The 27,506-nt window shown below is 54.4% G+C and overlaps 1 protein-coding gene across 1 annotated transcript in view; it reads left to right on the top strand.

The window, feature by feature from the left end:
• The window catches only part of Nectin1 (nectin cell adhesion molecule 1), a 61,801-nt gene extending 35,177 nt beyond the window's left edge, over positions 1–26,624 (top strand). Inside the window, exons 2-6 of the mRNA XM_027930736.3 lie at positions 9,947–10,297; positions 10,812–11,114; positions 11,383–11,500; positions 12,956–13,107; positions 22,432–26,624. Of these exons, the coding sequence (XP_027786537.2) occupies positions 9,947–10,297; positions 10,812–11,114; positions 11,383–11,500; positions 12,956–13,107; positions 22,432–22,979 (1,472 nt within the window). The 3' untranslated portion in view covers positions 22,980–26,624. The remainder of the gene's footprint in view (positions 1–9,946; positions 10,298–10,811; positions 11,115–11,382; positions 11,501–12,955; positions 13,108–22,431) is intronic.
• The last annotated feature ends 882 nt before the right edge of the window (positions 26,625–27,506 follow it).

Here is a 27,506-nt window from a genome sequence, read left to right as displayed (position 1 = left end):
AGCAGCCCAGCCCCTGCCTTCGCAGCCTCTGCCCTCCTGTCTCAGAGTTTGGCCAACACCTCCTCTGTGTGTCTCCGTCTGTGTCCCTTCCCTGTCCTCTTGCATCTTCTAGAGACATGCAAGCCACTCGACAACCCATGTTCTGATAGCGAGCTCCCCAGAGTCCCCTGTTCTCCCCGCTCATCTCCCATGTACATTGTCCCTCCTCCTGCAGAGGTGAGGACCAGACTCTCCAGAGAGGAACGCCCAAACCACTGTCCTAGCCTGCCTCTGGGATCTCTGTCCCTGGACATGCAAGAAAAGTTCCCTGTCAGAGTACCCCCAACAGGCCCCCCACTCCCCTCTGCACCTTCACCATGAACTCCACCACCTCTGCCTGAGCCTGACACCCTGCCAACCAGTGGTCTTAATTGGGAGCAGTTTGCCCCCTTGGGGACATGTAACGATGTCTGGAGACGTTTTTTGGGGTGTCACAAGTGGAGGTGGTACTCCTGACATCTTGTGGGTAGAGGCCAGAGACGTTACAAAGTATTCTTCAATGCATAGGACAAATCCACAACACAAAATTATCCAGCCCAAAATGCCAGTGATGCTGAGGTCAGTAGTGCTCCTGGAGGTGGCACAGCAAGGACTCGCTCACGAGCACATGGTGGGCAGGGATGGGAGCGGCTCACCTGAATCCTAGCAGGTCTCCCCCACCTTATAGTGCTCAGCTACTTCAATAGCATACCCATGTGCCCAGCACGACGCTCAGAACTGTCTGAATGCTGCCATTATCAGCCCTAGAGGTAGTATTATCCCCTCTCTTTTATACATAAGGAAGCTAAGACCCAAAGAAATTCATGCAACTCATCAAAGTCACCCATCTAATAAATTGCAGAATCAAACCCAGGTCCATCTGAATTCAGGTCGATGCTAATGGGTTCATTGCCTGATATACCCGTTCCTCTCAACCCCTTCTCTATCCTCTTGTACCTTCCACCCAACCCTGTGTTCTGAGAATGAGCCTTCCCTGCAGGCAGACACCTTGCACCCACCTGAATGCCTCCCCCGGCAGCCAGCTGTGCAGGCAGCTGCCTGCCTATAGCTGCACAGGGCATCAGCAGAACTGGATGCTGGGGTGGGCCAACTGGCCCCTCCTGGGGTAGGGCAGATCCCAGAGCCCTCTGCTTTCAAATGGGTGTTGAAGATCCCTTGGAACCCAGAGGGCTGAGACAACGCCTTTATCAATACTGAGCTTTTAAAAGGTTCTCCCCGGGAAGCCTGGGGAATTCTCCCTCTGCTTTCTTAGCAGCCCCCAGCTTCTCCCACCCCCACACTAGCCTTCCAAAGAGATTGCTGCTGCACTCCCCAAAATATGTCATTAGCAATGCATGCTCGCCGAGGGAACTCCGGGCTGCCGTGTCTGTCATGAGACTGTCATTTGCTACAGCTGGGTTGGAGAGGTCTGGGCCCTGCCTGAATCTTGGCCTTAAGAGCCAAGGGCTTCAGGGTGTGCAAGAATGAGAAAGGCCAGGACAGGAGCAATCCCAGCCATGGTGGGAGGGGCGTGGAGCTGGGGAACATGCAGACACAAACAGGGCTCAGACCTTGGGAACTGGGCCTCAGGGCCACAGCTAGCTTAGGTGAGAAAAATATTTTTCACCTTATGGTCTGGCGTGAGAAAAGAAGAGAGACTGGCTGCTAGGAACTGGGGCAGAGGAGAGAGGAAGCGAATTAAGAAGTAGCACTGGGAAACAAGTAGGATATGGGGCGAGAAGGTGGCCAACAGATCAGGCAGACCTACACCCTGTCAGGGTGTAGCTTTTTGCTTTCAGTGAAGGAAGAAGCTTGGGACTCTGGCCAGCGTCCTTTCCATGCAGGTGTGAGGCCCCACTGGCCAACTCCTCCCCTTGGTGAATGTGCAGTGTCCAGGAGACTACAGTCAGACCTGAGAAATGGCTAACCCTGGCCCAGGACCCCAGCTGGCTCAGAACCTTGTCCATCAACCACGTGGGGACCCCTTATGATTTCTGTTTGCCAGGCTAGAAGCTGGACTGCTGTGACAGAAGCATGCCCAGTACAGGGGCCCTCAGGGTGCAATAACACCTAGCCCACGATGGGGGCTTCCTGGCACGGGGCTGGGGGTGCTCTCTCTCCAGAAAATCACCTCCTCAAAAGCCAAGTCCAAGGTGATTCAGGAAGGACAAAGAGGAGGACTTGGGCAAGTCATGGGGTGTGAATTTTTAGCCAAAGGAACAGCATGACAGAGAACTGATGACAATGTTCAGTGTGGCTGAAGGGAGGGCACGTAGGCAGAAGAGCTGGCTGGAGGCTGGAAATGCCCAAGATGAGGTCCAGAGCCCACGAGGACCTTGGACTTGACCCTGAGGATTGCAGGTAGCCACAGGAGGATTAGAAGTAGCAGTGTTTAATGTTTTAGAGAGAGAACTTGGCTGCTGGGTGAGACAGAGTTTAGAGGGGGAGCTGCAGGCAGGAGACTGTAGACTTAATGTCACACTCTAGGGGACTAGTAAGAGATGATTGGGGCTGCCTAGGGACAAGGAGTGGAAATCGTGGGTGCTAAGGTTCCAAGGGAAGGGATTGAGCAGAGTTGCAGCCCAGGAGTGTTGAGAAAATGAGCAAGTGAGATACTGCTGGAGGTGAGGGAGAGGGAGGGGGTTCTGGTGAGAGGGGGCTTTGGACAAGTTTGAATTTGAGCCAGAAAAATTGAAAAGCTACTTAGGAGCTAGTGTCAGCTGGCCTTGGTGATTGCTTGGCTATAGAAGATCCCCATGTGCCCTAGCTTGGCCATAGCACAACTTGGATTTGCCTGGCATGCCACTTAATCTGGGAGGTCTTCCTGGTGGAGCTTGGCAGAGAGCCACTTGGTAGACAGGTTTCCAGAGGCAGCTCCAGGGGAGGTGCAGAGTGAGCTGGACAGGCCACCTCAGTACAGTTCTAGGGGTCCTCGAGTCCAGCACTCCCATCTTACAGAAAAGGACACTGGCTCTACCTGAAGCCAGACAAAAACAGTGACCAGGTAGTGGAGACCAGAGCCCACCTCTCCCAATTTTCAGTGGGTGCCTTTCCTTGTCTTGTCTCCACCTGCCCAGAGGAAATGTGGCAGGTATGGTACAAGATGGGAAGTAGAATTGACCAATAGGTGCCACCATGCAAACTAGAAATGGAGCTGGGTGTGATGGCACATGCCTGTAATCCCTGTGGCTCAGGAAGTTGAGGCAGGAGGATCACAAGTTCAAAGCCAGCCTCAGCAACTTAGCAAGGCTCTAAGCAACTTAGAGAGCCTGTCTCAAAAAATTTTTTTTAATTATTTTTTAAAGGTCTGGGGATGTAGCTCAGTGGTTGAGCATCCCTGGGTTCAATCCCTGGTTTAAAAAAAAAAAAAAAAAAAACAGAAATGGAGAAAAGCAGGGCTAAGAGAGAAGCTCCGTGTCCCTGGGGTGCCAAGGTAGAGTCAGGGGTGGCTAAGGCCTGCCTACCAGGGCTCCTGGGGCTGCAGCAACGGCAAGAAACAGGCCAGCAGAAGAGCAGTCCAGGCACCCTTAGCACCCGCTCCTCAGTGGGAGAAGGCAAAACCTAACCCCCTGATTCATCCCTGTCCCCCAACCTGTCCTGCCAGGTTTCAAGAGAGATGGGACTTCCCAAGCACCCCATATGGCTGCTGCCACACTAGGGTTTCCACGCTGCCAGAAGAGAAGGGCTGGCCAGGCCTGTCTGGAAGATCCGGGCTCAGGCTCCTTCTCAGCCTTTTCCCAGGCTGCTGCGCTCCCGCCTCTCCCACGCACTGTGCTCCCCCACCCAAGGCGCCGGGCGCCAGCCCCACAGCCCATCATTAACCAGCTCAGTGTGGGGGGGGGGAGCATCAGCCAAGAGGAAAACATTGGCAGTTTCTGTGACCCCAGAGGAGGGGCAGAGGCGCCTAGGCTTGGACAGTAGCAATTAGCCCCTGACTGTGGGATCCCAGGATGTTATCACCCCTGCTGGCAAGGTGGGCGTGGAGAGGGCTCAGAGTCCCCAGGATACCTGGAGCTGTCCTAGCAGCACTGACCTCAAGGGAGAATTCTCCAGGGCCCACCTCCCACCAGCCAAAGTTTCTGCTCTACAGGAGACAGGGGAACAGAAATGCCGGCTAACAGCAGGTCAGGGCCAGGTGGACTTAAGTCTAGCCCTGGCCCTGAACTGCTGTTAGCCAGCATCTCTGCACTGGAGTCCACCCTGGCTCGGTGCCTTCTAGATGTGCCTAGTCCCACAGAAGGCTGGCTGGGGAGCTGGCTAAGAACTGAGTCTGTCTCCTCACTGAGGTCTCTGAGTTGGGCGACTCTGGCTGCATCCTGGTGTAAAGGGGAGTCTGGTGGCAGACCATGCAGGCTGGGCACTTGAGGAGCTCCAGACTGATGGGGAACTGAGCCTGAAGCACAGATACGAGACGGGACAAGTTCAAAAGACTTCAGCGAGAGCCACACCCTTGTGGGTCCTGGCTGACAGAATGGTTGGGTCCAGGTGACACTGATTGCCAAAACCTTCTGAGAGCAGGAGACCCCAGAAAAGGGATTGCCTCCTGATCTCACCGTCTCCCTTGACAGCTTCTCCCAGGTGAAGCCAGCCTGGGCTTTGGAAGTGAGCAGCTGGCCAGCCCTGAGGATTGACATTTGGAGAAGAGGCTGTGCTGGGGCAGGGGGGCACATAACCTTAGGTCACTGTGCTGACTCAACAGGGTTTCGGGGAGGCACTTCCCCCTCCCCAGTGAGTGAGTCATTCCCACTTGCACTTAGCTGGTTTCTCACCGGAAGTCCTGCTCCTTTCTGCCAGTTCCTGGAGGGGAGGGAGGGAGCATCCCTGGAAAGCCCTAGAGATGGAACTCAAAGGACGATGGTTTCACAGAGGCCCTCAGGAGCCCAGTGCCCCCCACACAAAGAGACTTGCACTGTGTCTCTAATGTGCCATCACTCCACTCCAGGCCAGGCCTGCCATCTCTGTCCACCCAACCGAGGGTACTCAGGCAAGTCTCAGGAAAGCAGGGTCTGGGAAGGGTTGACCCAGCTAGGACAGAGAAAAAGGTGATCCATACCAGAAAGCCCAAGTCCCCTTGACTCCCCCAGGTACCCTGTTCACCCACCCACCTAGCCATCTGGGCCTAGTCCCAGCCTGCTTGCCTAGGAAGAGAAAAGTCTGAGGTTTAAAAGTGCAGGAAGAAAAACTGCTCCAAGCGGGTCTAGGGGAGCAGAGCAGGCCACACCCTGCTGCGTGGGAACCTGTGGCCCCCGCCTGCAGATTAGCTCCATGGCAGGCAGGGCAGGGCCTTGGGGAGCAGGTTTGTCTGCCACAACTGAGGCGCCTTTGTGTTTTGTTGCTGAGCTGGGGCTTTTGCAGGTTTGTGACGTTCCGGGGAGGGGGGGGGGGGGCTGACGCCTGTTGTGCTGGCTCAGCACTTCTGGGAAGCCAGGTCACCCAAACTGTTCAACCTGAGCACTAGTGGGGAAACTGAGGCCCCTGAGCACAAACCCCAGGGACCCATGTCCCAGACCCTGGGTTCATAAGGTGGTCAGGAAGAATATAAGCGGTGCTTGAGGACAGGGGAAAAAATTCATTCTTTCAATATCTTTGGGATGCAAGAGCCCCTCTACTGAGGGCACGGGTGCCCAGGGGATCTTCACTCTTCACTCCTTTTCTCTCTGGATCTCCCTGCTCTGCAACTAGCAGCCTTCTACAGGTGTCCCACCTGAGCTGTCCAAAGCCCCCGTTTCTGGCACTCAGTCACTGAACCCCACTGCAGGGTGGCCAGTAGACTGTGTGGCTGCAAGATTCTAACTGGTGTTTGTGTCATTCTCACAAGGGGTGATGGAGGGACATTTCAGGAAGGACACAATCCAGAACAAAGACTCTGGGGAGTTAAATTAAGCCAAAGTCTGTTTGGGGGCAGGGTGGGAAGAGTACTAGACTGAGGTTGGTGTTCTATGTCCCTGGGCAAGTGACCCAACCCCTTGGACTTGGTAAGTGATGGGCTGCTTGGTCCATTGAGCTCCAATGTGCTGCCTTGCCAGTGATCCCAGTTCCCATGAGCCTGCAGGGGAGGAGAGAGAGTGTTTGGGGAAGCAGAGAAGGTCAGCAGGGATTCCCTAGGCTCAGGACCCACCAGCATCAGGAGTGACATGGTCAAGGCAACCCAAGGATAATCCTGCCCCTTGCACAGGGGCTCGCAATCTGTTGGGAGATGAGACACAGACCCAACACACATGCCAAGAAACAGAAAATTAAAGGGTACAGATGTATGTCATATGCTCTTGGAATATGAGTAGAAGTGTCAGCTAAAGAAGGAATAAAGAGCTACAGAGGTATCTGGGAAGAGGGGGACCTCATAGCACCCAGTATAGTGCCCTGTGTGGGGTACATGCTCAGTAAACATTCATCGAATGAAGTTCCAGGAAGGAGGTGTACTGCTTCTGAGATGAAAGATGATGATGGTGATGGCAACTAACATTTATTGAGCATTAATTGTGCTAAATGCTGCTCTCTGAGTCTCCCCTGTACTCTTTCATTTAATCCTTACAACAATTTTATGGGGCAGGTATTGACTATTAGAATCCCCATCTTGCTGAAGTGTGGCCTCAGTGAGAACTGAGCGACAAAGAGGTGAATTCACTGACCCACAGCTGGATAGCCAGGACGTGCAGAAGCGCAGTGCGAGCCCACGTTGCCAGCTCTTAGCGTCCCTGCCTGCTGCCTGGAGGAGATGTGCTGGGACAGCCCTTCAGAGAGCGGAAGCCACCCTTGTCCATTTCTAGATTATCGGACTAAGACAGAAAGCCCCAGGCAGAAGCTTGGGTTCCAGGTGCCTCCACCTGGAGTGGGGAAGAGGGGAGCCCACAGGGGAATTTCCAATCTTGCCCATCTTCCTGTTCCTCTCAGTTCCAGGGCTCTGGTATACCATCCCCAGTGACTCAAACCCCATATTTCAAAGACCCCTCACGCTGGACCCCAGACCCTTCTAGCAGCTGTGTCAAAGGCAAAAAGCAAAAGTGAGCATGCTGTTCCTTAGAGGTCCTCCCTGCCCCACCCCACCCGGCCCATCTTGGGGATAGAAAGGGCCAGGAGCACAGTAAGAGGAAGCCAGAAACTTTCCTCACTGCCTGTCCCAGGGTTGCTTCTGGTACAGCCACAATGGAGAAGAGCAGCTCCCCCAAATAGACTCAGGGATGAGGAGGGCTACCCCTGTCTGGGCACCAGAGCCCCTTGCAGTGCCCTTCCCCGCATGCCCAGATGCTATCAGCAATCTCCCCTCCTGGCACTGACATGGCCCTAAAGGATGAGGTCACTCCAGAGGCAGCAAATGAATGTCAGCCTGTGCACCAAGGCCTGGGCCCTGCCTCCTCCACACCTGCAGGGGGGATGAGAGGAGAGGGGCTCACTGGGACATGGTGGGCCTTGTTCCCCTACAGCTTCACCATGCCTGGCACTAATCCCAATATGGCTCCTGGTGCCCGCATCCCTTCCCCCCACTCTCACCCATGGCCCAAGCCCTCCCAACTGGCTTTTCCAGTTCCTGGCTTTGTGTGGTGCAAGTTCCCCAATTATACCCGCATTATCTCAGCTGGGCAGCCTCCAGCAGGTTTGGGGAGTGGAGGCTGGGGGAGGGGCAGGGAGCACCCACTCATCGTGCCAGGGAGGATTGAGGGTTCAGTCGTCTGCCAGCTGGCCAGTCAGCAAGCGGGCTGGACTGTCTGGCCCATTGACCTCACCGTGCAACTGCTTCTGGGGCGGGGCACAGGCGGGACTGCCATCAGACAGTTAGGGCCAGAGGGAGCACTGAGACAGGGTAGTCCAGCCTGTCAGAGGGAGAGGAAGGTCAGAAAGGAGAAGTGATAGGCTAATGTCCCAAGGTGGGACCAAAAGCAGAAGCCCCCAGCTGTGGCCGGCCTTAATCCCATCCACTCCTCCAGCAGCAGCACCTCCGCCTGAGAGGTGTCGAGTGTGGCACCAACTCCAAAGGACCAGCTGGAAGGCTGGGGTGGGGACACCGCATGTGCCTGAAGGGCCATGTGGATGTGACTAAGCGTACAGAGGAGAACATCAGGGAAACTAAGAGTCTGACAAGGGCCTGGCTTGGGGGGACCCAAGCCAGATTTCCTCCACAAGCATTTCTTGAGTGCTTACTGTGTGACTAGCACCAGGGATCCTACAGTCTCCTGTGCCCCCTGGAGGGGAGGATTGGGGAGCCATTTATTGCCCTGTCAGTGGGCTTTGGAACCCTCAGAGGAACCCACCCTGATTCTACGTCTCCATCATGTAGAGGCTGTAGCCCCAATTGCCACTCTTGAATCCCAGACTCCCTTGGGGTCCTTCCCCTGTCTCTGGGTCAGTACAGGGCCCAGCAGTATTGGTATTATTGATGGCACAAATTGACTGAGCAAAGTAAAGACTCAAGGACATGAAGTGTACTAATGTGTGACAAGGACATGGGTTGTGGGGACTTGACTGGCTTGGGATGAGTGTGGGCCTGGATGGAGCTAGAATGCAGGACATGGAATGCAGTGAGCGGAGCCAAGTTCAAGTGTAAAGAAGTTCAAACAGAAGACACTGTAGATGGGATTAAATAGTCAGTGGAGCAACAGGAGGGAATTTGTTCATTCATGCCATGAGGTCAGTCGCTCCCATCCTCTTGCAAATCTCTGTTCTCCTGGCTTCCATTGCAGTCTGGCAACAGATATTGACTAGAACCTATTGTATGTCAGATGCTGGGCTGGGCATTGGGGATACTGAGAAAAGGCACAGATCCTGCCCTGGAGGTGTTCACAATCCAGTGGAGAAGTCAGAGTGTCAACCACCACATTCCAAGGCAGAAGGAGCTGCGCTAGAGGTAGATGGTTATCTCTAGCTGGGAGGATCAGGGAAGTTCCTAAAGATGAGTGGCCTCAGCCTCATCTCCATAGGGAGAAGGGGAAGGGCCTCCTCAGCTGAGGGAACTGCATAGCCACAGCCTAGAGACTTTCATGGGCAGGCTTGGTGTGCCTTGGTGGCTGGGCTGAGTTGCCCACAGACAGTGCTGATAATGACTGGCAAACAGCCACTCAGGAAATAGTACTTGGGTAACTGGGAGAAGACAAGAGGGAAACCCAGAAACATGCCATGTTCTTAGGATAGGCTGGAAAACCCAGCTTATGGAGAGATGTGGGGAACAGGCAAGTGACAAGGATGTCAAAAGCCAAGTTAAGACATTTAGATTTGATTGTAAAGGCAACAGGGAGCCAGTGGAGACCTGGCCTTGGGCAGCACCTTTGTCGCTCTGCCTGGCCAAGCCAGTGCATCAGGGAACGGGGACCCAGCCGTGAGGGACAAGACCACAGCAGTGGCCACAATGACAGCCACCACAGGTCCTCACTGTCACCACTGACGCACTTTCCCATCCATTATACCATTTGGTCCCCTAGCAACCCTGTGGGGTAGAAAGGACTGGATTATCTGCCCCATTTACCAGAGGAGGGACTGAGGCCCAGGAAGGAGAAGCAGTTCGTAGCTCCTAGACTGGGGCTCTCCTTAGAAAGCAGGCCACTCACCGCTCATCAAAAATGAGGGTGTGGACATGTGTTTACTATGTGAAGCAATATTAATGATATATCACCGAGTCAAAAAGCAGTGTGTGGAATGATCTGTACACTGTGGTTCTGATTTGTTTTTAAAAACAGAGAGAACAGAGGTAAAGAAGATGAATCCCATAATATTATCAGTGCTATTTCTGAACAGTGGGATCATGGGATGTTGTCATTTTCTTATCCAGAATTTTCGGTATTACCCAGAGTGTTTTTATAACAAGTAATTAATATTTTTATTATAAGAATTTAAAAATTAATGACTGCTATAAAATACCAGGCCAGAGCACAGGGAGCCATGTGGGTGGGTGGGGGAGGTGGTGCCTGGCACTGACACGTCCTGTCATCCCCTCACACAGGCGCGCACACGCAGGTGGTACAGGTGAACGACTCCATGTATGGCTTCATCGGCACGGACATAGTGCTGCACTGCAGCTTTGCCAACCCATTGCCCAACGTGAAGATCACCCAGGTCACATGGCAGAAGGCCACCAATGGCTCCAAGCAGAACGTGGCCATCTACAACCCAGCCATGGGTGTCTCTGTGCTGTCCCCCTACCGTGAGCGCGTGGAGTTCCTGAGGCCCTCCTACACTGATGGCACCATCCGCCTCTCCCGCCTGGAGCTGGAGGATGAGGGTGTCTACATCTGTGAATTTGCCACCTTTCCCACAGGCAATCGGGAGAGCCAGCTCAATCTCACTGTGATGGGTAAGCTGGCCTGGGCCCTTCCTTCTTGCTTGTCCAGAGGCCCGTGAGGGGGCTTGGCCATCTGCAGTGTGTGCCTCAGTGGCCCCAGATATCCTCCTGGAGTGGGCATGCACCATGCTCCGGGGATGGCACTTCCAGTCCCTTCTAGCCAGGCTGCCCCACGCTTCACTTAGGGGTTGGAGGCAGGGGCGGACTAGAGGATCATTATTCAGGTTGGAGCCCCCACCATGGGACAGTTTGTGGGTGACCAGGATGCAAGTCAAAGGAGCCATGTCACTTGAGCATGCCAAGACTCCAAGAAGGCCTAAGCTCAACAGAAGGGGATACAGATAGTAGAGCAGGGAGGACCCGTCAGACACGAAGCACTTCCCAGGAGAGGTTCTGAGAGGGGCATTGGTGAAGTCCAGCTTCGAGGCAGGATGACCTGAAGACAAGGCCCAGGGCAGGGTGTGCGGTGCCTCTGCATCTCTGATGAGGCGACGGGCTGATCCCATGGTGCTCTGCTTTCCCGCAGCCAAACCCACCAACTGGATAGAGGGCACTCAGACAGTGCTTCGAGCCAAGAAGGGGCAGGATGACAAGGTTCTGGTGGCCACCTGCACCTCAGCCAATGGGAAGCCTCCCAGTGTGGTGTCCTGGGAGACTCGGCTAAAGGGTGAGGCGGAGTACCAGGAGATCCGGAACCCCAACGGCACAGTGACGGTCATCAGTCGTTACCGCCTGGTGCCCAGCCGGGAAGCCCACCGGCAGTCCCTGGCCTGCATCGTCAACTACCACATGGATCGCTTCAGGGAAAGCCTCACCCTCAACGTGCAGTGTGAGCAGGGCAGGGTGCCAGGGCGGCCCCCCTCCCTCCGATTCTGCCTCTCATCCTTTCCTCCTTCCTGAGGTGCTGTCTTCCCATCTCCTCCCTCTTCCCTTCCTCCTCCCCTTGCCATTTCTGAGGTCCTAGGACCCCACCCTTCCTCTCCCTCTTCCAGCTGTTTCCAGTGTCCTCCTCCCATTCCCCCGCATCTGGGGCTCCCTCACCTTAAGTTCTGCTTTCCTAATCTCACCCTCTTCAAACACCATCCCTCACCCTACAGATGAGCCTGAGGTGACCATCGAGGGTTTTGATGGCAACTGGTACCTGCAGCGGATGGATGTGAAGCTGACATGCAAAGCTGACGCTAATCCCCCAGCCACTGAGTACCACTGGACCACGTAAGTGCCGCAGGGCTGGCTACTGCCTTGAGTATACCTCGCAGGATCGTGGGCCCAACCTCCAGGAGCCTTAGGCAAGGAAGAAATTAGGGTCTGGGCTCAGGTTTCTCAGCAAGAAGCATGACCCCAAAGACACTCCCCCCCCCATGTACACACACACACACACACACACACACACACTTATTTCCATGTTTGAATGCCAGGGTCAGTTGAACAAATCATTTTGCCAGAGAGGGCTTCCCTGTAATCTACTTCCCTTCCTCTCACTAATAAATAATTTTGTCATTTTCCTTTGGTGATTCAGTCTGAGTCACTCCCACCCCAGCCCCCAGCATTTATTTTTATCAAGGTGTCCCCAGGGATGCTGGCATTCTGGAAATCCCAGATCATTCTTTGTCCCTATTTCTTCTCTCCATCACCCCTAGATTTTGCGGGTGGAGGCAGCAATCAGCCCAGAAGGCTTGAGCTCATGGAATGCCCCCAACCGTGTCCTACTGCCCCATTCTTGGCTTCACTGTCTTTGGACCTAGCCCTTGGAGGAGACTGTCTCCCCTCCAGCCATCTCTAACAGCCTGGGCCAAAGTGCCTCCCAGAGAGATCTGGAAGGAACACCCAGAAAGGCAGGGGTGTGGGGGAAACCAACAAGGTTGACATAGGTGTCCAGAAGACAGAGGCTCAGAATGAGTCTCTACCCATTCTCCAGGAAGCAGAGGGCCCTGGCATGCCCTACCTGTTATCCTCCACTTCCCACAACAAAAAGTGTTTCTGAAGGTGTGAGTAGGCGGAGCCTGCTTACCAATGCAGCTCTGTTTATGGAGGAGCTGCTGGGTCCACTGACTAATAGTTCCCCAACATCAGGATCAGGAGGAAGGAAGGTTTCAAACCTCAGCAAACTCCCAGGAAACACAGAAAAAAGTCCTGTGACATGCCCAGCAGCAGCACAAGATAATGACCCAAAACAATTCCTATCTCACTCTCTGAAGAGCTTCTTAAAATGCAGATGGCCAGACCCTCATCCCAGTGGTTCTGCTTCAGGAGAACCTGGGGTCAGGACCCAGGCAACTCTGCTGTTCCTCAGCCACCAGGAGACCAAGGAACCAGGAGCAGTAGAAAGAACACCCTCCAGGAGACCAGAGAGCTGGCTAGAGATTCCATTCTGCCACTTCTCTAGATGTTCCCTTGACCTTGAACCTGAGATTTCATGTTTCATGGGGCAGGTACCCATCTTTAGTGTTACAGTGATCAAATATGAAACAGTGAATGATATAAAACTGCCAAATGCAAGAGATCATTGTTGTGGGTTTTTTTTTTTTTTTTTTTTCCTCCTCCTAATACAGACCCTACCACAAGCACTCAGCAAAGGGCTGGTAGGCTTGCAGCCAAGAGGCAGACCCAAGGGCAGCTTCTTGGGGCTGAAGATCCGTAACCCTGTGCCATATCTCCCAATTCCCACAGGCTGAATGGCTCTCTCCCCAGGGGCGTGGAAGCCCAGAATAGAACACTCTTCTTCAGAGGACCCATCAACTATAGCCTGGCAGGGACCTACATCTGTGAGGCCACCAACTCCATTGGCACCCGCTCAGGCCAGGTGGAGGTCAATATCACAGGTAGGAAGTTGCACCCTCCCCTGCCTTGCCCCGCCCTGGGGATCCTCTACTACTTGCGTCCCCCACCTGTTACAGGGAGTTTGTGTCTCCTTTTCCTGCTTCTCTGGTTCTCCCGGAACTTTGGCCATTGGTCATGCTTTGCTTTTCTCTTTGCTTTATTTAGGGCTGTGTGGGAGACAATCAGGGTGACTCCCAATCAGAGAGGGGAGGGCAGAGGCTCTAAAAGGGAGGAAGAAAGTGTTGCTTGCAGCAGGGCTATTTGGAGGCATGGGGTGGGGGAGGGGGCCTGTCCCTGGATCTGCCAGCAAAGCACACCTTGAGAGGCTGGCATGGTAGGGCAGGTCTGTAGGTGGAGCCCATCCCCTTCAGCTATGTCCCTGCAGTTGGGGAAACCTGTATGGGCCGCCTGGAGAGGCTTACCTCAAGCAGGAAGACTAGATATAGCCCAAAGCCACAGTGGTGTGTGTGTCCTGCAGCTGAATTGCTGATTCCCCTGATCTTTCTCTGTCAACACAATGAGGTGGATCAGCTACCTTCCCTCTCAGGAAAGGGACAACAAGGGATAGATGTTCTGGAGATAGACTGCACAAGGGACATGCCCCTGAACAAGCCTCATCTGTACGATGGGGATAATGTGACCTGCCTGGAAGGAAGTCAGCTGTTGGAATTACACCTGGCATAAGTCTGTGGATAGATAGCCAGTGTTCTATGATTATTATTGTGACCTCTGTCATTATCCTCATGATTAATGGAAGCATCCAAACAAGGCAATAGAGGAGTAAATGGTCATCTAACTTTACAAGAGAGAGTGTCTTTAACATTGAACCTAAACTAGTTGCAGGGTGAGAAAGTGACAGAAAGAACCTCCTAGAATGGGAAGTGGCATCATGCTGCTGCCAAGGAAGACAGGAAGTAACATGTGCAGAAAGTGACTTCAGGCATACAGGAAACTGGGCGGAGGTTCCTGGGTTCCAGGTACAGGATTTGGGCAAACTCTGAGGATCCGCTGGCTCTGAGCCTGTCTCAGGAGTGTGAGACCTTAGGGGTGAGTACATTCAAGAAAGAGGAGCCCAAAACTATCCAGGTGTTGCATCTAACTGTCCTTAGGCTGTTGTGTCACCTCTCAACTGGGAGCCACTCCCTGCCTCTGGTTCTGGACTGTTTACAGGAATAGAAGTGTCAGGGTTGAGCTTAGGAGAGGCTGAGGTAGCCCCCCTAGCAGGCTAGGGTTTGGGGGCACCCATAGATTGGCAGGTAGAAGAGAGGACCAGAGTCACACTCTTCTCCCTCCTGAAGTAAGTATGAGCCAAACCCAGAGCCTCAGAGACCCAGGCTCTGGCCCTAATGCTGTGGGGGCAGATGAGGAAAGGCAGTGCCACCTTCCTAAGGAGCATAACTAACCCCTGGGGAGGAAGCATCATATGAGACCAAGTATGTTCACATGCTGGCTCTTTCTGGCTGTGTGGCCGTGAGCAAATTCTTCACCTCTCTGAGCCTTAGTTTCCTTATTTATAATGCAGAGATGGTTGTGTTTCTCTCAGGCTTCTTATGACCATGCAGTGCTCCCAGCAGGGCAATGCTTTCTCCTGTTGGTGGACCACAGTGCCACATCCCCTTCCACCAGCCAGGCTCTCTGGGGAGACTGCTGATTGGGAAATCAGGAGGAAGCCAAGAAACCCAAGAGCAATGTCCTCCCACTGACCTTACTGCCCAGCAAGAGAGGACCAGACAGAGGCCCTGCTAGGCCAAGTAGTGTGCCCAGCCCCAGTGGCAGGGTGGAGGGGGGAGTCACAGCCTCCCTTCCCCCAACGCCTAGGAGGAAGCAGGATGACTGCGAGTGCAGGACTGTTCCTCAGGGACTCAGGAAGGGAGGGAGAAGAGAAACCCGCCTTGACAGGCCAGCTGCTGTCCTAACCTGCCGGGGTGCTGTGGTCCCGCCTGGGTGGCAGCATGTGCTATTTGCCTGCACCCACATCATGCTAGTGTAGGTTGGGGCAGATGGGCCAGGGACACCAGGGCTCCAGCTGGAAGAGGGACACAACACGACTCTATTGTTGACGGCTGCCTTGGGCAGAAGCTAGGGAAGCAGGGCGCTTAGTGAATCACTGATAGGCCGCAACTGTGGGCTGGCCCTCCCCAGGGGGGGTCTCTTGGGCTGCCTCCATCAGCCAGGTGCCTGAGCCTCTTTGGGGCTGTTGATTCTTGTGCCCTTGGGCAGCTCCCAAGTAGCAGCAAACCTCACCACCCTTCATCTCACACCCTCCAGGAGCTGCCATATTCTCCAGGGGCTTGTCCCATTGGGACATAGCCATACCCTGTGCTCCAAGCCCCACTGGTCCGGAGGGAATGCATGAGTGAGAGGGATAAGTGGAAATTTAATTTTTTATTCTGGCCATCCGTTTGGGTAATAGCTTTGCCCTGGGCGCATCTGGAGAGGACAATGAAAGCAGCTGGGGCAAGGCCGGGACGCGAGCTGCAGGGTTCACCAAGACACACATGTGCAGGCACGCGGGGCAGAGCTGCAGGAGAGGGAGTGGCGGAGGCAGAGGTCAGGGAGCCAGGCATGGAGCAGGTGGGAAGCAAAGACCAGAGCACGAGGCTGGGTTAGGAGCAAGGCCACTGGGGCCTCTGAAGGGCTCAGCAGGGAAGCAGTGAGGTGGGCATGTGGGCTAGACTGCATAGGCAGGAGGCTGCGGGTGGCACCAGACACCCGTGGGGGGCTGTCATAGTAAGTCCCGGATGCAAACAACAGGCCCAGGCTGCGGCTATGGGAACAAGAGAACCAAGGAGGGGAACCCGGTGGGATTTGTTGGTGTGTTTCCGTGGCACCTGGGACCCCCAGAGAAGCCCATTTCACAGACCCTTTTGCTGAGGAGCAAATTTCCTGGGGTTGGCCCAGTAGCTACACAAGGGAGGGAGAGCTCCTCCCTTCTTCCTCAAGGAGTAATGCTAAGAGCAGGAAAGGGGTCCCAGGTATGACCTTGATCAGACTAAAAAGACCAATAGAGCAGCATCTATCCCTGCAGGTGTTAGAAAGAAAGCGTCCAGGTCTCTCTGACAGGGACCCAGCCTCTTGTCACTTCCCAAGAGCAGGGCAGGGAGGTCACTAGGGTATAGGATATCTGTCCCTCTCATTTCCAGTGAAGTCAGGACTCATCCTTTGAGGGCTCAGTAACAGGTCTCCCCATCAGGCTAGGGGTTCTTCAGACCAAGGGTGGCGAGCCTCCAAGAACTGTCCAGCTGGAGGGGAGCGGGGTAAGCCTGCAGGTGTGCATGTCCAGGCATGAGTATGGGTGTGTGCTTCTGTGAGTGTGTAACAGTGAGCCAGTGTAGGCAGGCGAGCCACTGTCTGCATGCTGAGTGTGCAAATGGGAGCTCATGGCTGTGCTGCCGGTAAACGTGCCTCTCTCTAAGCCGGCAAATGGCGGTGTGTCTGGGAGGCTGAGAACGCAGCTGTGTCTGTACCTCTGGGAGGATCCGGTCCTCCTCCAGCTTGCTGAAGCCCTGCCTGATGGTCTGACACAATGCACAGCTGCTGCAGCTGCAGGAGGACAGCAGGGCTTCCCAGAGGGTGACCCCAGGCCTTCCTCCTCTCCCTGCGGCCAGCTGCACTGCATGCTGGGAGGTGTAGTTCTTACAGCTTCTGGGCCTAATCTGATGCCTGAGCATTTCCTGCCTGAGGAAGCATCAGGCATTGGCTTTGGAAATGAAATGAGCCCAAACATTCAGATCCAGACTTTAAGCCCTAACCCCATTCCACCTCAGATTCATCCAGGGTCCCCACACACCAGCCCACCCACCTCACAAGGAACCAGGGCCCCAAAGAAATGGACAGCCCCATTACCCTGTGGTTCCAGCCACCCTGGGATCCCAGACGGGAGACTGCACCCTTCAGGAACAGGGCCAATCTGCCCGCTTTGTAAAAGGATGTGAGGGAGGCCGGCTGGGCCCCCGCCAGCAAGCGCAAATGACCCCACTGCCCGGCTCTTCTCTCTCCTCCCAGCTGCGGCCCTTGCAGCTCTGCTCTGGCACAGAGACAGGAACTACTGGCTGAATGTGACAGCTGGAGGGACAGAGGGGGAGGGGAAGGATGCTCCATCCACACCAAACAGCCCCTTCTGCCTGCACACGAATTAGGTCTCCGTATCTACTCCTTTCTTCTGCCTCCTCTGCTTGGCAGCTTCACTCTGAAGTCTGCAATTCTGGAAGGTCATCTTATCTTAGCCATTCTTTTACCTCTCCCTGGGCCTGACCCTACAGCAGCAAAAATAACCAGGGTTCTCTTTGGTCCCAAAAGATACCCAGGCAAGAGTAAACTTCCTTAGCATTTAGGAAGGAACAAAAAGAGAGAAAGTTAAGCAGAGAGCCTGGAAGGCAAAGAAACTTGATATAATCTGACCCCAAACCCTTGGTCCACTCCTCCTGTCCCTGACTCTAGTGAAATGAGGTCCCCAGTGCACCCCATGCCTGGTTTGAGTATCTTCGGAAAACTTGCTCACTTAAAGCTAGCTCTCCTCTAAGATAGCCTTGCCGTGAGAAAATTCATTTTTTCATTCAACAAATATTTCTTGAACTCTATCCACATGCCAGGCAAGCTAGGCACTTGGGATACATCAATGAGCAAACAGACTAAGTCCCTGTCCTTGTAAAGCTTATATAGTAATTTTGAAGGTGAAATGGAAAAAAAGAAGAACAGAGTAAGGTGGATCACAAGTGCTGGGGGATGGGGGCCTCAATCACTGCAATTTTAAATAGGGTAGTCGAGGAAGTCTCAATGAGAAGGTGACATTTAATGATGGAGTGAACCACAGGATCCCTGGGGAAGAGCCCTCCAGAGTCCTCCGGGGTGTGCAGTAGCCAGTGCAAAGGCCCTGAGCACTGTCGGTGCCTGGAATGGAACAGCCTACAAGAAAGCAAGATGAGATGGCAGCAGAGAGCAGGTCACGGAGAGCATTCTAGGCTCTGCAAATCTGGGCTTTTACTGTCAGTGAAACAGGGAAAGCCATTGGAGGGCTCTTGGTGGAGAAGTGGTGTGATGTAATTTACACTTTAACAGGATCTCTCTGGCTGCTGTGTTGAAAATAGTCTATAGAGGGACAGGGTCGAATCTGGGGAGCAGTGAGGTGGCTGTTGAAATAAATATTCCAAGTGAGAGATGATGGTGTCTTGGTGCAGGCTGGTCATGACAGGGGTAGTGAGAGGCGATCAGGTTCTAAATTCATTCAGATTATAATTTACAAATTCCTTTGGAACACCAACCACTCTCATGAAACAGATAATATGGTAAACCCTTCTACACTGATTAGTGGGGTCAAAAAATCCAATCTAGTTGAGTAAAATGTAGGGGAGTTTGTTTTTCATTGGTTCTCTGCTGTCAAAGAGAGCACAAAGGTAACTAGAGTTCTACACAGCTGCAACCCACTGAAATGAATCAATCCCAGATTATGAGGCCACTGCTTCCTGTTGAGTTCCTGCGAAAGAGAAGAGCTTTAGTCCTTTGAAAACTGGCAGAAGGACCACAGCCAATAGTAGTTAATCCTAATTTGCATTTACTTGCAATCCTATATTAATTTGTGATTAATGGAATGGAATTAGCAATGGTCTAAACCAGAATAAGAGGTGCAGATCATTAGTACATAAGAATTCTACAGAGAAAACTATGAGAAGGCTGCATGAAGAATAGAATAAGAGACTGCAGTAGATGGAAAGGAGAACAGGGAACAGCATCCTTGGCAGGGTGCGCAGCATAATCAAAGACTTACAATAAGGAACCCACTTGGATAGCAAGAACAGTGTACTAGTCAGTTTTCTATTACTGTAACAAAATACCTGAGGTAATATAAAAAGAAAACAGTTTATTTTGGCTAACAATTTCAGAGGTTTCAATCTGTGGTCAGTTGGCCTGTTGCTTTTGGGGCCTGTGCAAGACAGCACATCATGGTGGGAGTGCATGATAGAGGAAGCTGCTTGCCTCCTGGCAGCCAGGAAGCAAAAAGAGACAGAAAGGGGCCAGGTCCCAATATCCCCTTCAAGGGCACACCTAAATGACCTAACTTCCTCCCACTGGGCTCCACCTCTAAATGTTCTACTACCGCCCAATGGCACATTGAGCCAGAAACCAAGTCTTCAACACATGGGCCTCTGGGGGTCACTTTTTCAAACCATAGCAGACTGCAAGGAAGGCACGCTGGTCAGAGTCAAGATGAGGCGGCATGGTGGAAGCCTTGAAGGCCAGACTGCAAGGCCCACCAGGGCGTGTGGGAGTTACTGCTGGTCTTCAAAAAAGGAAGCAGTCAGTCATCTATACAGTGAAAATTAACCTCTGCCCAGCAAGGGGGAAAGAGACCCAGGGCAGGTAGGAGACCCAGGAGTCTACTGCAACAGTAAACACCTGCATGGTGTGGTGAGAAAATGAACAGGAGGAGTCAACAGAATTTATGACAGATTTTGACCTAGGAGGTGGAGAAAAATCAATGATCACAATTATGAGATGTAAGAGCGGACAAATATTGGTGGCAGTGGAGGACACAAGGGAGATGTGTTGAATGGAAAGGATTTGGAGGGAAGATGTAGAACTGCCTTGGAACAGATGGGTTTTGAGTTGGTGATGAGAATTTCAAAGAAGGATGTAATCGTGGGCAGTTTTTCAAAGGTGTGCCCCTACATAGGAGTCCTCTGAGACAGTCCTGGAGACAGGGGACTGGAGGTTCATACTCCAAGAAACTGAGAAACACTCCACCCCACATGTCCCTCTTACAATTCAATGTGGGTGAGAAGGTGACGGGCCCTGGTACTTTGCCTAAGCAAAAGTTTCCAAAATGTGTGACCCCAGTGTTTTTGCTGACCCCGAGCCAATGGTTTGAAGAGCCAGGAGGATAAAGCTCACCTGTCAAACTGAGACCAGGTGTGTCACTAGAAAAGAAACAGGGTGAGGGCTGAAGGTCCAAGGGCAGAGCTTGCAGTGAGATGGCACAGTGGAAAGGACACCCAGAGAGGAAAACCAAGGACCAAGGATCCTGTCTCGGCAGGCAAGGGACAGGTTTCCAAAACAGGAAGCAGATCCCTCCATCAGGGTGCCCTGCCTGTCCTCTTGTCCTCTACAAATGCATGGCTTCCTTCAAGGTTAGGCAGAGTCCGGCCTCCTCCAGAGCCCCTTTTCTAACTCTATGCCACATCGTCCTGGTTCCCCAACACTCCTGAGCACGTCACTGTCCAACCCCTTGACTTCTGCTCACTGCTCAACTCTAAGCATGCCATCTGATTCTCTGGCGAGGCTGTAGTTGCTTGTACCCTACTACAGATGCTCAGGCGTGTTTGCTGATTGGATGGTGAGTAGAGAGCTAAAGGCAGGTGTGGAAAGGAGAGATTATTTAGACCTAGTGAGAAGCAAAGGGGTCACAGGCAGGTTGAAAGTACAGATGAAGCGAGGTTCCCCACACACACACTCCATTGCCCCCAGGACACATAAGATGGCAGCAGCCATGTGGAGTAGGTATGGAGCCATTCTAAGGTCAGTAACAGATGGGACCTGGTGAGCCAGGAGAAGCAAGAGGTTCCAGGAGACTGTTCTGGATAGAAGCAGTCAGGACAGATATTCAGTAAATATTTATGGGGCAGCTCCTCAGTGACCTGTACTGAGGACACAGTAGCGACAAATGGAAGTTAAGTCCTCGGGGCTTCTCTCCTCCAGTTCCAGGCATAGGAGCATCTGGGTGGCCCAAGTTCCAACACGTGACCTTGGGCAAATGGCCTCCCCTCCTTTGGGCCCCTGTGTTTTCTTAGCCCTTCCAGCCTAAACTGCAGGAAGGCCTCTGCTCCTTCCCAGAATCTCCGCCCCACTCCTCCCTGCTGCCTGCTGCCGACAGCACCCCACAGGCTCTCAGGGGCCAGCTCCACCCAGGAGGAGGGAGTGGGCTCATGGGAGGAGCCGATTCCAGTGGAGTGAGTGATGCTGAATCAGGGAGTGAGCTGGCAGTAACAGACTTCCAGGGGCCACCACAGAGGCCCAGATAGACACTCTACCTTGGCCCAAAGAGAGGAGGGAGAGCAGCACAGGTCAGCCCCCAGGGGTAGCCCTGGGCTGCACTCTGGCTCCTACTGACCAAACCCAGCCACGGTCTCCGGTGCCACCCTGTGGTGGTGCTTGGAACCGCCTCCCTGAGCCTCACCCGGGGACCTCTGGCCTCTAGCCTGGCTTCCACACCCTCCCAGGCACCAAAAAGATAGGGTAGAACAATACTGTGTGCTGTCCCCACTGGCACAGGAATCACCCCCTGGACCTTCTCTCCTGACAACTCTTCTTCATTTTCCTCTTTCCACCTTTCCTACCTCTCATTTCTGCTCTGTCCTCAGTGTGCACACAGCTGTACACACACTCCACCCTGGCATAGGCGTGTGGCTCCACGCACATTCTTACTCACGTGCCCTAGTCTCTGTGGTGCATACACGTGTGTCCACTCCCCGCTTCCGCTCTGCGCCTACGCCCTGCCATGCTGGGTATCTCATGCCTCTAGCCTATGCTGGCAGCACCACCAAGCCCCCACCTTGCCCTACAGGCCCAGATCACAGCCAAGAGCCGCAGCCCTGGTTTCTGGCACCTTGGCAGCTGATGGGCACTCACTGAGCACCTACCAGGCCAAAACTTAGGAACTCATTTTCCCTGTGCCCTGGGGGCAGATGAAATAAGCACAGAACACTTAGTCTGCTCTGGGCTCTGGGCTCTGGGCTCTGGGTCTAGTAGCCAAGGTGATGGTGTTGGAGCACAGTGACCACCTGGTGTCAGGCAGAGGGGCATTGGTGACTGCACAGGCTTTATATGCAAGAGAAACAAGATTGTATTGTTCGCTGGGTGGCCTCGGGCAAGTTCTTTAACTTCCTTGAGCCTCATCCCCTCATGTATCTGAGTAGAAATGAATGGCATACCTGCCTCTAGAGACAGTGAATGGCATCTAGTGGACACCTGCCAAGGGTGGTGCTGCCCATGTGCCTCTGCACCGCAAATGGGAGTGGAGCTGGGCTGCCACCACCCCCTCCCCCCCAAGATGGTCAGGATGGAAGGCCCTGGTGCTGCGATCCTGCTTTGGTACTCTCTGCCTCTTTCCGCTCTCGCCTCTTTCCCTCCAGCTGTGGTACCGTTGGGCACCAGGAGGGGTGGAGACCAAGGGGCCTCTGGAGCTGGAGCTGCTCAAACCTCGGGTGTGAACATCCTATCCGGGGCCTTGGGCCCACTTCCCGGCCTTTCCCTCCCCTGCCTCCCTACCCACCCTGCTGACTCCCGAGGAGCCGAAGCTGACGCTGTCCCCTCCGTCTCTTTTCCTCACCCAGAATTCCCCTACACCCCATCTCCTCCCGAGCATGGGCGGCGCGCCGGGCCGGTGCCCACGGCCATCATTGGGGGCGTGGCGGGGAGCGTCCTGCTGGTGCTGATTGTGGTCGGCGGGATCGTGGTGGCCCTGCGCCGGCGCCGGCACACCTTCAAGGGTGACTACAGCACCAAGAAGCACGTGTACGGCAACGGCTACAGTAAGGCGGGCCTCCCCCAGCACCACCCGCCCATGGCGCAGAACCTGCAGTACCCCGATGACTCGGACGATGAGAAGAAGGCGGGCCCGCTGGGCGGGAGCAGCTACGAGGAGGAAGAGGAGGAGGAGGGCGGTGGAGGGGGTGAGCGCAAGATGGGCGGCCCGCACCCCAAATACGACGAGGAGGCCAAGCGGCCCTACTTCACGGTGGATGAGGCCGAGGCCCGTCAGGACGGCTACGGGGACCGGACTCTGGGCTACCAGTACGACCCCGAGCAGCTGGACTTGGCTGAGAACATGGTTTCTCAGAATGACGGGTCTTTCATTTCCAAGAAGGAGTGGTATGTGTAGTCCCCTTCCGGAGCCTCTGTCTGTGCCCACTTCTCCCCAGCCCCTACCCGCACGCCCCCTGCCCACCCTCGACACCCACTCCTCCAGGAGCCCGGCAGAGACTCGCCCAGCTGCCCAAAGCCAGCCCCAAACTCCTGGGGAGCCAGGGGAGCCCAGGGCAGAGCCGACCTGGCTTTGTTTTAATTTCCTCCCTCTCCCGGCCCTTCCCCATGGTGTTGTGTTCGACTGTGGCTTGGTGTTGCTGTATCTTTCCTTTAACAACCCCACCCACGGCCCTATGTGTAGGGAGCCCTGTTCTTGTCTTGTGTACCTGGGCATCCCTTCAGGGTTTGGGGAGCCAGCCCTCCCCCGCCCCCCAACACTGGAATCTATTTGTATTCTCTTCATTGGGAGTGGAGGGCTCAAGGGGCTCCAAGAGGTAGAGCCCCCCACACCCTACTCCCCAGTGCTGCTCCTCCTCCCGTGGAGAGGGAAGCCAATACCCCCCAACCCTAGGCTAAGGAAGCTGGAGTTTGGAGCCCTGGTCTAGACAGCAAGTGTACCCCAGAGGTAGCGGGGTTGGGGTGGCTTCTCCAAAGCACCCAGGGGAGTCTTGTTTGTTAAGTGAATCAAGTCGAGGTCCCTACCTGGGTCTTGGGGCAGTGTGTTTTCCTGGTAGGGTGGTTTTTACATTTTTTTTCCTCGTTGGCCTACAGAGTGGAGTTGACCCTGCTCAGGTGCATCCCTCCCTTTACCCCTGATCTGCTCCCCACATATTGGGGGACCCCAGGTGGACTCTGCCCACACTTCCTATATGCCTCTGCCAACACATGCACATACTACATGCACACACACCACCGGTCTACCCCTGCTCTCCCCCAGGGCTCACATGCCCTTCCCAGGCTGGACACTGCCCAAGGCTGTCCCCCACACCTCTTCTCTCTTCCCAGATCAGGGTAGCAGCAGCCTGTAGAAGCTTCCAGGGCAGCTAGGAGGAGGCCTCCCTGATGCTACCACTCTAGGGTTTCAGGCTGACCCCTACCTTTCCTTACAGCATGCAGCTTTCTCAGATTTCTCCCTTATCTGTCAAGTGCTAGCAACACTTGACTCTCTTGGAAAGTCAGGGCTGAATTCCCAGAAGGGAATTCCCTCCAGAGTTAGAGGCCAAGAAGAGTTTATGGGAAGAAGAGAAAGAAGCCATGCCATAGAAGATCTGCAAACATGGTCTGATAGGAGGACAGCTAACCCCTCACACACAAAGGCCAATGTCAATGTCACAGGCCTTGAAGAAAGTGCAAAGTGGGTGGGCAGCCAGGAGACCTATTGCTCACCCACTCTGTTCTCTGCTCAGCTTCCCTTTGCCCATTCTGGGCTGAGGGGAAGACCAGGGAGAGGCCTGTCTTTGTCAATTCCCTCCTGGAATGGGACTCTAGGTTCCTCTGGACCATCCAGGACCACTGTCCCATGTGTACAGTGAAAGAAGGCCCCTTCCAGCCCTCTCTGTCTCCCAGATCAAAGTGCCTCAGTTCCTCCATCTGCCCCCCCCCCAACTCCCCGGCACTCTAGATGGACATGTCCACGGGAAAGGCCCTGGAACAGGAGAGCTGGGCTCCAAGGGCCCCTGGCCTACCCCTCAGGATCCCAGCTCCTCAGCCCAGGGTATCATGCTCTGTGGGATGAGAAATATTATTTGGGGGGGAGGCAGACCACTCTGTGCCCCACGGGCACTGACCCACCCTGCCATAGGCTTCCTAAGGGAGCCCCCAGTCCCTTCCCCACTCCCCCTGGTGCTGCTATCAAACCCCCAGGCAAAGCTCTATCTCTGCCCTGGCAACCCTGGGCCCACCAGCTGGGCCACCCTCACCAGCCCTCACTGCCCCAGCCCCAGCCAGGCCGCCCAGTAGCCACGTAGCAGAAGTCTGAAGCCATGCCAGCCCTGGGGCGGCTCTCCCTTCTTAGCATTGGGGGCACTGCATGGAGTGGAGTTAGGGGAGAAAATTCTGGGGTCTTTTTAGACACAGGGCAGAGGGAGAGGAGGAGCTGGGCCACTTCTCCCAGCAGTATTAGTGTCCCCCAGGCAGGGGATTTTCCCATGTTACATCACTGCCCCATCCCTCTTCATGCCACTCTGGCTGCTCTGCTGGCCCCTTCTCTCCAGGGAGGAGGCCAGCCCAGGGCCCAGCCTAACAGAGGCATTCCCTGTCCCCATGGAATCATGAGACTGAAGGGACTTGTCCTCCTACATCTCCCTTGCCCTACACTGCCACCCTGTTCCTCATTCTGTGATGGACTGAGGAGGCCCCGGGCCCAGACAAAGCACTGAGTCCCACTTGACACACCTCCACATCTTCCCCCCAAGCAAAGCACAAATTATGGGATCCATGCAGCACGGTCCAGGAGTCCAGCCTCAGCATGCCAACCTGGGCTGAGCATTGGCATGAAGCAGGGGTCAGCACTCAGACTAGGGAGATGGAGATTTCTGAGCTCCATGTTTGTGGGACAGTGGGCACTACCGCTGAGCTGCAGACACAGCCATCTGGCAAAGGGAGGTCCGGCCCAGCAGAGAGATGAGGACATTTTGCTTCTCCTTCATGCCCCCAGCATGATCTGAGCTTCTGCTTTGCCAGAAATAAAATAAACTTGGTATTAATTGTGCCAAGGCCTCCCTGGTTGTCATCCTGCCTCTTGTTGCCCTCCCTGTCCTTACCCCCACCCCGCTGCCCCTATGCCCCTATTTTCTTACAGATTTTGGTATTGTTCTAATGTGCAACAACCATCTGAGTCCCCTTTTACCAGAAGGATCTGAAAAGCAGCAGCACAGAATAGGTGCACCCAAGCCTGTAAGTGCCGCCACCTCAGGCCCAGCATGCATGCATGTGGAGGACACACACACCTCCCACAGACCCAAGCACAGGTGTGTGTGTGTGCACACACGTGGCCAGATGAGCACTCAGCACAGATGCAACCCAGGAATGGGCAGAAGCTGCTAGAAGCCCTTAAGGAGAAACAATGATTCCTCTCAGTGCTCAGGTCATAAGAGAGGCCCACGGGGGCTCTGGTCCTGGGCATGTGCCCCAGTCACTGGTGCAATAACTTTCTGCTGTCCTCAAGACAGAATAGGGACTCGTGTCAGGTGGATGCAGGCAGCCTGCCCAAGCCCAGCAGACACTGGTGTTCCCTCTCCTGGGAGGAGGGGGGTGCTCCCAGGCCTCTGGAGGTCCAGATAGAGACCCCCAAAGCCTGACTGCCAACAGAAACCCTCTCCTAGTGAGGGGCAGGTAGGCCGAGCCACCCCGGGCCAGGGAGGCCCAGGAGGTGAGGCTCTGGCCTCTGCTGCTGCTGCTCTTCTGACCCCTGCTGTGAGGAATGGGCTTGTTGGCCGCAAAAAAAAAAAAAAAAAAAATGGTTTTCTTTTTTTTGTACAAATGGAAACAAAATCCAGGAGAAGCTGCCACCCTCACTTCTGAGTGTGATTTGCTTCCTTTGCTTCAGTTTCTTCGTCACCGTTTTCGTCTTTGGTCCTGGGGACGGCCCAGCAGATTCTCCTGGTTCTGACCCAAGGGGTATTTGCCTCACCCCCTTTTACTTGTATAAAAAAAATGATGGGTTGAAAAATGTACTGAGGAAAAAATGTACTTTTTTATAAATAAAGTGTTTAAAACAAAACCATTGGCTTCTAGTAACTGCAGGGGTGGGTGAGCTGCAAAGCTAGAGAGGGCAGCTTTGCAGGAGAGCTTGGTGGGGGGGGGCCCTCACCTCTTCCCCCTTGGTACCGTGACAGGGACACAGACCCCAGAGGCATCTCACCTGCCCTTGCAAGAGTCCCCCAGGAAGAATGCCCAAAGGCTGTCATGGAGCCATCTCCCACTCAAGTGGGAGGGCCACGGGCAGTGATTGGCAGCATGGCATAGGGAGGGTTGTCTTCTGCAAGCTCAGGAGGGGGTCCTTCAAGAAAGGGAAGCCCGAGAAGGCTAAGGGACAGAGCATAGAGGCAGGGCCATGCTGGCTGGAGCCTCCTACCCAGAGCTCCTGGGCTGCATGTACCCACCTTGTCCCTCCCAGTTCTCCTGGTAGCCTCTTCCCTGCTGTCCTGCTCCTTCCTGCCAAGTCCTCCCCTGTGGCTTTTTGGAGAAGAAAACCAGCAGTGTCACACCTGCCATGTTAGACAGACCCCTGGGGACAGAGAATAAAGAGGAGTTCTACCCTTTCATCTTTTCTGAGGACACTGCCCAACCCCATCTCCTGTCAGTTCTCAGAGACCAGCCCCCACCCCCTCCCCCATTTCCCTCCAGAGGTAGGTTGGGGAAAAGGTCTCCTTGTTCCTTGGCTTCCTCCCCATCCCCACACCAGCACCATCTGTGCCCCATCTCCCAGGCTGGAATGCAGGACAAATTGATCCTGGGGGTGGGAAGAGCAGGGGCTTCAGGGATTGCCCCCTCCAGCCAGCCCCCGGGAGCATCTCTTTTCACTGAAATCCATACCACAGTCCCCTGGGAGAGGGGGTTGGGATGATAGAAACCAAGGTGGCTGCTTAGCAGAAAGCCTCCT

Source organism: Marmota flaviventris, chromosome 9 (assembly GCF_047511675.1).
Source record: "Marmota flaviventris isolate mMarFla1 chromosome 9, mMarFla1.hap1, whole genome shotgun sequence".
NCBI lineage: Eukaryota > Metazoa > Chordata > Mammalia > Rodentia > Sciuridae > Marmota > Marmota flaviventris.
This window is presented reverse-complemented; position numbering and strand designations above follow the sequence as displayed.